Source organism: Rhamphochromis sp. 'chilingali', assembly GCF_963969265.1.
Source record: "Rhamphochromis sp. 'chilingali' genome assembly, chromosome: 7".
NCBI classification, from domain to species: domain Eukaryota; kingdom Metazoa; phylum Chordata; class Actinopteri; order Cichliformes; family Cichlidae; genus Rhamphochromis; species Rhamphochromis sp. 'chilingali'.
Genome location: NC_137934.1, coordinates 13,748,830 through 13,759,023, shown reverse-complemented (window position 1 = coordinate 13,759,023; position 10,194 = coordinate 13,748,830). Strand labels below are relative to the sequence as shown.

The window sequence follows — 10,194 nt, the reverse complement described above, 5'->3', positions numbered from 1 at the left end:
ATCAGATAATATGTGAAGAAAACAACTGGTCCTGAATATAACTGAACTTTTTCTCCTTAACGTTGCCCAGTAATTTCGAATATCACTCCCAGCTCTCCGGCTGTTGAGGCCTTGTGCTAGCCAGCGTTTTTAGAAGTAACACAAGCCCAGTCACCTTTCCTCTCTTGTGTCCTTGTCTCTTGCCTAACCCGCTCTTCTAGTTCCCTCCTTTGTGTCAAAATAAGCCACATGTTTTTCTTTCTCCGCCTGCTGCTAGGCAACCTGGAGGATTCAGTGTTGAAAAGGATTGCAGTCTTAATCTAAACTCAGGGTTTCGCAGAGTCAGCTGTTTTGGGTGCAGTAGTATTGTAAATATTGGTGTACTGCAACATTACTCAACGCCACCCAGCTTTTCTCAGTTTTCCATGTTTATATGTTGCACAACAGTTAAAACATTAAATTGTGGCACCAAATGAGCCCAATTTGATTAAAGTCAGATAGTGGCTTTTCATGTTTTTAAAATCAGTGAGCTGAAATCTCTTTATACAAAGTGCAGCTCACTGTCCCGAGACAGAACCGTTAGTGAGGCAAGAGAATTGCTGACTTGATCTCTTCTTTCCAGGCCTCTTGGTACAGATGGCTCAGTCTTTAAAGCATTGTAGGTCAACTACCAATCTGGCTTGAGCGACGGCACGGCATCAGGGCTTAGTTTATATTGCTCCTGCTTCATTCAGTCACGTAGAAGCTTTTATTTTATTGATTAACGTCTGTATTAATGTCTTCCCCACCCCTGTCCCCATTTTGAAATGTAAAGTGAGTACAGAAGTAAATGATGACACAATTCAAAGGGAATTATGATGCCAAGATAGGAAATCTTTTATTACAGAGAAAAAAAAAAAAAACTTTTCTTCCAAAATATAGAAATCTGTACAACTTCCGCACAATCAATTTACATGAACTGTACAAATTTACAGCAGTTCATCACAACATACCCAAGGAAAAATAAACTGAACACGATAAAGATGTACTGACATGAAATCACAAGATACAGCTTTTCTTCTTGGGTAAGCTCAGATTTTTTTGTTTATTTTCTAGTTTTATACGTAAATAGAAGAAAAAAAAAGGGAAAAAAAACAGAAAAGAATGAATGGGAAAAAAAAAAAGAAAAAAGAAAACAAAGAAAAGAAAAAAAAACAAACAAAAAAAAAAAAACAAAGGATACGTCTACAGTCACAGATCATGGAAACTAATAATTTTACCAGAACAACTTTGGTCCTTGCCAACACTCCCATCACAAATGGCTTCACTTACGAAAAAGCATTATCCATGTTAAAAGATGAAATACAAAAAAGTAATACGTCTGAAAAACAAAAAGGAAACAAAACACCTCAGCATAGAAATTATTGGCACTTCCCATGTGTAATGTTATGTACTCTACCATTTGTTGTACAGTTACAATACATTCTACAATATGTAAAACACCTCAAATGTGAAAGTGGCAATAATTCAACTAATCGATGACAGTATTGACAACAACAACAACGAAACTGCTGTTCCCTTCCTGTTTCATATCTTAACATGCACAACGTTTCCATAAGAGTTATTTATTGAATGTCTGAGGCCTGAGTTTGGCAATACATTCCAGGAGAGACTCCTCGCGTCTCAAAAAAATGTCGCACAACTTCAACATTTAGTGCATTTATGTGCTATTTTACCTCTGACTACTCAAAGCACTCTCACAACAATTTTTGTAATCTACGTGCGCACAAGCTGAATGGATGCCATTGAAATAGTTAACATCAACTGAGGACTTTAAACCATTTCAGGTGGTAGTAGCAAAGTCGAAAAGGTGTCCAAGGGGAATTTGGGTTTTTTTCTGTTTTCATTTTTCGAAGCCCCAGAAGAATTAAATTCTGTTAAAAACTGGGTTAGATCACCAGACTAAAAATCCTCTTTAAAAAAAAAAAAAAAAAAGGATGAAGAGGGCAAAATGGATATGAGTGGAAAGATGAGGAAAATCTAGCAGTGTGACCATAAAATACATCAAAAGCAGTGAGACGAGATGATCATTTCTCGTCTGAAATATAGACCAATCTCAAAACATCTCACGTGACATTAAAAAGCTTTAATGGAGCAACATGATTTTAAAACTGGTGTCCACCATGGAAACCAAAGCGCTGGGCTCTCAGCCCAGCAAGCTCTCCTCCATCTGCCCAACATGGAATAACTGCTTTTCACAGATTGCTGAAGGGAGTATCAGCAGAGAACAGGGTGCAGGGGGGTTATGGGGGTTGCAGTGCGTCAAAGGCTATAGCTATATTACCCATGATCCTCTCAAGCTTAGGGGAGCTTAAACACCCATAGGTCTGGTGATGAGCGGCGAACCAGCCTGCCGTGACAGATTTGGCCAGTGGCTAAGGCCTGAGCAACACCCGTAGCCGTTCTAGCATCTGTTCCATCATCCTGTTACCCATTCAACCCCAGAACCGGGAGTGGAGTGGGGGTACACCAGACAGCCACAACATCCTTTCATATGCATGTAAACAAAGTTGCTACGCAAACTCAGTAATTAAGTGCAGCGCGATCCAGTGAGATGAAAACAAAAAAACAATGGCCTTAGTACCCTCAATTCTTCATCTTTGATCCATGTTTCCTTGTCTCCCACTAGCCCACCCCCTTAAGTGCAGCTTGAGCACGCCAAGCGCGTGTGCTGGTTATCCATCACTGCTGAGGGAGGGTCGAAGGGTTCTGGTCAGGGTGGGGGATGTTGAACATGTCTGAGAGGGAGGGGGCTGGAGGGATTTTAGCTGCCCTGGACAAAAGAGTCCGGCCCTGGCCCCCACCTCTCTCACACCAGCTCCCCACACCTGCCTTCCTTACCCAGCTCCCTACGGTGGTGGATGATGATATGTGTCACATTAAGTCTACCTGCATCCACAGGGGGTCAGCTAGCAGCATGCTGGCCTGCTCTTGGCTAAACAGGAGGTCTGAGCTTAAGGGGGATGATATGTGGTACTTGAGGCACTCTAACCCTGACACCAGGACGGGTGGGGGCAGTTGAAGCTGCCAGGCTGGAAAGGGGACACCTCCGGCGAGGGCCCAGGCAGCACAATGCTCCAGGTCGGCTCTCGTAAGCCTGGCATTAGTTAACATCACAAATGGCTCAAAATACTTGACAATGAGGTCTCCATAAGGCAGTGGACCTCCAATCCCCCCTCCAAAAAAAAAAATTAAAAATAATTATCTCTCTTTTACAAGACCTTTGAAACAATTAATGGAAATAGAAGTTTGATAAGGCCCGATTTTTTTTTTTTTTTTTTTACTTTTTTTTCCCCAATTCAAGTTAAAGTTAAACTCTGAACACTTGATGCTCCAGACCTCCCTTTGGCCAAAGTGTCACAAAGTCATCACTAAGGTCAGACCTTTCAGGCAATTCTTTTTTTTTTTTCTTTTTTAAATCAGCAACATAAATCACCATCTGTGCATGTCAGAGGTGGTGTGCAGGGAGGGAGGGTTGGGGTAGCTTTGCATCGTGCCAGAATCAACAGTGCCATATGAATGGATAACAGAATGTTTTTAACATACCACCCAGAATACTCTCCACTTATATTAAAAAAAACAAAAAAAAAAAACAGCTCTGAAATGTTCACAAATACAGTGTTAAAAGGTTTTGAAATCCATTGTTGCACACTCCCCACGTGGCCAGACATCAGTCCACGGCGACATTGGGAGCTACAGTATCATCAAACGGCTAAAATTGGGCAGGGCAGTAAGAACGGTGAGAAAAGATGACATTTGAATGGATGGAATGCAAGCGATTTTCTCCAAAAGGTGCACATCCCACACAATCTCACATCAAAGTGCATTCAATGTTAATTCTAACTGGGCCACAAGACCAAAATTTGGCTAAAAAGACCCCCCCACCCCCATGCTACACATTGAGTTTTGGTAATGCAAGACAAATGTTGAAGGAGAAAGGGGGCTAAATTAAACAACACAGGGACTTGATTGTGAATTTCAACAACATTCATTACCTAGAGGGAACAATGGATCGACTTCCCTTCCCTCAGAAAGCAACACAAACATGGGTGACAGGAGGGCGATGGTGTAACGGGACACGCTGGTATCCATAGGTAACAGGTGTCACAACACATTCCACTTGCACTTACATACAGGCCGGAGAGAAGGTTGGGATGAATGGTTTCTTTAAACTTGTCGCGAGGAGAAGGGGGAGGAAGAGAAGTTAAGACCGTAAGCCCCTTTTGTTTTTGTTTTTTTTATCCAATGGCTAAAAGATAAAGAAAATATATTCCCTGTGGTCCAAAAAAGGGTTTTTATAGAAAATAGAGATGCTCTCATTGGGAGTTTCTTTACCTTGAGCTTGGATTTCACTGGGCACAGTCTGAACCTCAATTTCCTCCCCACCCAGGAAGCAAAATAAATGAAAAACAGCAAACTGGGGGAAAAAAAAAAAAAAAAAAAGAGTTTTGAATTTTCTGATTCGGGGGTAGTTCTTAACGAAGAAAAAAAGTATCCATGTAATTTGGACTGCTGTTTCTGCAGTGGTGTGTTGAACATGTACCCATAGTAACCACAAATAAGTGCAAAGTCAATGCTGATAGCCCCCTCGGACACAGAGCCGATCACCGGCGTTTACAGTTGAGAGTGCAGGGGTAGGTGGAGCCAGTTTCCATGGGTGTTCCTGGTTGGTTGGTTTGTTAGTTTAGCTGCCCCAACAGTTCCATTTCCACAAAGCCTCTCCTAAAAAATGGAGTGCCCAGCTCATCCAATGACACAACAGAACAGATGATAATGGGGAGAGAGGGTAGAAAATAGCAAACCTACAAGGTTTCCATCACCTGGACGATAGGCCACATCCTCTGTTTTCTTTTTTTGTTTGTTTTTGTTTTTTCTTTTGTTTTTTCTTTTTTCCATTCTTTCACTATTTCATTTCATATTCTTAGCTTTAAAAAGGCTCACCCTGGTCTAGCCAAATGACCAGCCATGGCGTGACCCTGAACAATAGTAGGCCTGGGTGACTATGTGCCGCTTTAACTAGACACAGTCATCATATTGTAGCCTTTGGAGGGACTGGTTCTTCCCAGCACCATCAGTTCCTCCTTGCAGCTGATGTGACTGTCCACCATAGGGTTCACTGCCCCACTGTTTCCTGAGGGGGAGCTGGTGGTGGCTGTCGCTGGCATTCCTCCCGGGCCAGGCTGCGACTCATACAGGACGCAGATGGATCCATCTTCGCCAATGCGGTAGGAAACCTCGAAGGGGTCCACCCAGAGCGTGAGCTCACTGGGCAGCAGCAGGTAGAGTTGCTGGATGGTCAGACCGATGCGCTGGCCTGCCTGCCACACCAGGGGGTCCATCTTGTGGTTGATGCGAATGCAGCGGTAACCTGAGCCCTTGCAGGGCCTGTCTGGAAACCAGTGGTGCTTATATTGCTCTGCAGGGAAACAAAGAGACAAGGTGGAGAAAATGTTTAGCTCTGACAAAAAAAACCAAAAAACAGACACTTGTTACTAACACGTCAAGACGGCAAGATCATGTCATAAGCAAAGAAGGAAAAAAACAAAGGCGTAGTAATGTAAGATAATACAGGAGCCAGAGATCTGCAATAAACTGGAGGTTTACCGAAGGTTAAAGAGAAAGCAGACAGACTGTACTTTGTGTCAGATAAGCCCAGATGATTTAATAAGACTGTAAAAACATCTAATCTAAAAAGGGGCATCATAAAATGAAAACAACAAAGCAATTTGATGATATATGATATGCTTAATATTCTCCAAGTCTTGATCAAACCTAATATTAAACAAAACATTATGTTCAGCACTTTTTGTTGGCTCTCCGTATTATAAATGAGAACAGAAACACTTAATTAAGAATAGTATATCTTAATCTTGTGCTATGCGTTTAAGCCAGGAGGCAACTAAAATGTTTATAAATGAGATGCAACTGGTGCTGTCAAAGTAAGTCCAATGCATTACTATGCAAAAAGCATTTGCTGAAACCCGTTACTGGTTTAGACAGATCTTTTTCTGCAGAAAAATAAAAATGATTTAATACAGTTGATAAGTGCGTTTATTCTTGGGGAACTACAGAATGTTTCTGTAGGTGTTCCTACAAATGTCCCATTTAGCCTAGAGAGGATCCAATTCACAAAGTGTACCTAGATGCACAGAAATACAGAGTTATTGAACGCTCCAGCAAAAAGAAAGGAAAAACACTATCACCTGTTACAGGCCTCATAAGCAGCCATAAACAGGCCTACGTGACAAAAAAGGCTGCCACTGAATTGCACAATCCTTCTACTGGCCTTCCTCAGTGTCACAGAGTCTCCCATGACTGGCTGAACAAAAACACCAAAAGTGTCCCAGCCAGCCATCTGGGGCAGCTCCGCCTCTTAAAGGGAAAGGGTTCCCATTTTTTTTTATTTTTTTAAATCTGTCTGTCTATGTGGAAGTTTCAGATGTGCGCTGAAACTAGTGATTCACAGTGGCGCTACTCTCGGTATGGGTCATATTACTGCGCAATGAGTAGCCAATCAGACAGTTAAGTGTTTGAGTTGAGTTTGTGTAAATGTTAAACGTGGCCCATATTTTTCTGGTAACTTCACTTTTAAATCATAGAAAAGCCTGTCATCTCTCTCCTATGATAGCAGGACATTTTCAAATCCCTTTTGTTCCAAGCGTTTTATTTACCAACCTCTCACTTTATGATACACACCTACCCACCATTTACCCTGACAGGGCTCATCCATATTGAATTCCCATTGATGGTAACTTCATTGTAGCCAATGAAAAACAGGCTAAAGGAAGTGGGTCAGCATTCAGTCTAGGGCCCGGAGGCCACCTGTATGCACCCACCAGGATAATAACAACCCCTCCCTTCCTCCCCACCCTCCTCCTGTGCCTTATCGCAGGAGTCTGTATACTGCCGAGCTAATAGAGGGGCTGGCACTCGTGAAAGAGCACAAGAGGCTTGATGAGCTTTCAGCCTCAGACAGAACCACAAAGGCAGCTACCTACCCCAGAGCAGCTGGGAAATGATCAGCTCAGCATGGCCTATTCTTAAAAACGAGGGCAGATGGGAGGAGGAGGTGGAGAGAGGGAGAGAGAGAGAGGGGGGGGGGGGGTGGAAAAGTAAGCAGACGAGTGTGCGCTTAACCTAAAGAGTTTAACCAAAGAGGGTTGTTTACTCATTGTAGCTGACCTTGACCATGGCTCCGTTTTGGACCGTTGGGTAATTTCCATTTGAGAACCTTGTCTGTTACTTTTTAGACAAACCAAGAACCTTGCCTTCTACAATTACACAATCTCTGTGGTTGCAATCTGGCCTTTGGGACTCATTTCCTCACTTCCCTTTGCGCAGCACAAACAGGAGAAGCGAGGAACTCTGCTTTTCAGCATGCAGACACAACAGTAACTGTGAGGATTCAAAGCACAAAAGAGCTCCGGCTGCCCTATTTTAGCAGTGGCAAGGCCCACAGGGTACTACCACACACTCTCTTTTGTTTTCACATATTTCCCTCATCCAAGAAAACAAAAAAACAAAAACAAACCTGGACACGGTGGAGCCAATTTATTTTTCTTTTAGAAAATAAAGCTAATGAGTGTTGCACTTGCAGCTATACAAAGCTTATAATTTACACTATTTGTTCTAATTGATGTTTGCGATCACTAAATATAGGCTGTTCCAGTAGATTTCCCCTCCATTTTGCCTTTCCGTCTTCAACGTCTGCCTCTAGGCGCCCACCAAAACATCTCCCCTCCCCCCACAAAGGCCTCACAGCAGACTCCAACTTTTGTCTGTTTACATACGCCAACCCCCCTGAATTGACTGCTCACTGGCATTTTGTGCAAATGCTTTACTCATAATTTCCACACACTATACCATACTGTTCATCCCTCCAACTGTGTGATTGATAAATAAAAACCCCTAGAACCATTTTCAGATATCAGCAGGTCCAAATGGTGACTTTTTGGTCATGATTGAAAGATGGAAATCTTTGTAATCTATTCTAAATAGAAATAAATAGCCTAACTTGCTCCATATGGACAGGATCTTGGAACCATTTAGCAGTTTAAGAGCTATTTTTGTGAGAGACTCTTATATAGGAAAATGTAGGTCATCTGCTGTTGCATGTGGATGGAATTAGACAGATGTATAGGAGCTTTAAGAGCCCTGAGAGAGGAATGCGTTTACAGCAAAAAATGAGACAATCCCTGAGCTGTACTGTTCTGCAACATCTGCTATAAAACCCAGTAATAGTCAAACTAAGCCTGGGTGTACAACTAAGGCTTCATTTCCTGAAAAGTAAAAGCATTGTTTTCTCCCTTGTCTACTCTCCATTCCATACATACACATGTTAAGTGGACTGTGGGAACCCTAATGAAATAAATGTGAGACGTGGTGAAATATGACCTCATCTTTTAACCGCATGGTAATACCAAAAAGAGTGACATATGTTGTGGAGCAAATCAACAACCTTCCAAATTTAACACAAAGCAGATAAACAAAGGCAAATTAAGGGTGCTACACATCAAAAGGTCGTGTGCGCAGTGCCAAACAGCTAATAAAGTGTGGTCTTAACACTGACAGTCTTTCATTATTATTAAATCAGTTCGTTCTTAGCATTACGTAATCCTGTGTCGTCTCACTGGGGGATGTTTTTGCTCTATTCTCTGTGTGCACTATCGGGCGACTCAGAGGCGCACTTCCTTGTTCGAGCCAGTCGAGCGTCCCTCTCTCTCTCCCCGCCCCCACCCTTCAAGCTAAAAACAGCACATACATTAAACTTTAACCAATTCGTATTTTCAACATTATTTTTACTTCGAAATATTCATTTGCGTCGACGAAAACTGGCGACAAATCGCCTTGGATCATCCAGTGCGTTTTCCTCTCTCCGATGTGCGCAATTAGCGGTGAGCTATGGTAGCGCTGAAAGTGATACTTAGGAGAACAAAGAAAGGCTTCTTCTGAATCATTCTCAAATCTATTAGAACTCAAAGTTAACCACCGATCCGTGAAACAAACCCCGAAGTCGATGTGTGGAATGGTATATTAGAAGTCTAAAAGGGATTTTGTGAACGGAAGTGGATTTTTTTGTTGTTGCGTGTTTCCTTACCTGCCAAAATGTCCTGTAAGCTTTGGCTGAACGTTTGGACCTGTCGATCGTTTACGTGTCCTTTTACCCTCAGAAATCTCGACAGAAATCCGACGGCGGCGTTAATCTCTGGTTTCATCGTTCCCCGGGCACAAAGGGTATGCATTGAGAAAGGCAACGGCGACGATGCGTGCGCTTTTGTTGTTTTTCCCTCTGTTTGTCCGACTGTGCAGTCTTTCTGTCAAATTCGGAGCAGCGATCCTTATCTCTGGGCGCTTGGGTTGTTTCTCTTGGCATTTATTAGTCGAGGTAGAGGGGATTTCTCACTAGAGAGTCCGTGTGTTAGGACGGTACAGTGTTGGGAAATAGACGCCTGTTGTTGGTAAATACAGGGGTTGGAGGTCCCTTGGTGAACCGTTAACCAACCCAAAAACTCGCTTTCCTCCTCCAGAGTGAAGGTCCCGGAGCCTGTGAGTGTGCCTTTATACAGCTCCCACCCTCCTCCTCACAGCTCCGTCATAAGCTGCTACAGCAACTACATCTCACCAATCCCAGGGCCTGCCACGGCCTGACGAGCCACATATAGGAGGAGTGTATGAGCCTTCACGTCACCGTTCTGAAAATAGAGGTACACGGCGTGAAATCGTGGTGCGTTCAGTCCCTGTTGGAAATTCGGGAAGTCGGGGGGGAGGGAAAAAGGGGAAACAAAAGCACAAACGACGAAAAACAATCCAAAATCACACAATCCTGCTCGAGGACGTGAGCTCATATATTTATGTCAGAATTTAAGACAGAACTAAGAGATGTTTGAAAGTCCGCGCGGCCACATTTCGTGTTGACGAACCATTTTTGTTGTTTTTATTCTTTGCTTTGTTTATTTCCTTTTTATGCCCGCTCCTGTTGTTAATCCTTTACGCACACATATAGCATAAAGAAGAAACAAACAGTACCCGACAATCTGGCATTCAGTTTCTCTGTACTATTCAAAATAAACGTGTTCAAAAAACAGTTTTGTGTTAGAAAAAAACTACTGGGGGAAAAGTCCGCTTTTGGCGAATTTTAATGTTAAATGAGCGACCTTGAACTTAGTCACTTTTTAC

General features: G+C 42.7%; 1 protein-coding gene across 1 annotated transcript; it reads right to left on the bottom strand.

Moving 5' to 3' along the window:
• Positions 1 to 4,693: 4,693 nt before the first annotated feature.
• On the bottom strand, positions 4,694 to 9,583 carry btg1 (B-cell translocation gene 1, anti-proliferative). Its single transcript, XM_080886507.1, has 2 exons — positions 9,116 to 9,583; positions 4,694 to 5,434 (listed from the first exon to the last, which is right to left on the bottom strand). Exons 1-2 carry the CDS (start codon positions 9,258 to 9,260, stop codon positions 5,031 to 5,033), a joined length of 549 nt encoding a protein of 182 aa, XP_080742633.1. The 5' UTR covers positions 9,261 to 9,583; the 3' UTR covers positions 4,694 to 5,030.
• Between the last annotated feature and the right edge of the window lie 611 nt (positions 9,584 to 10,194).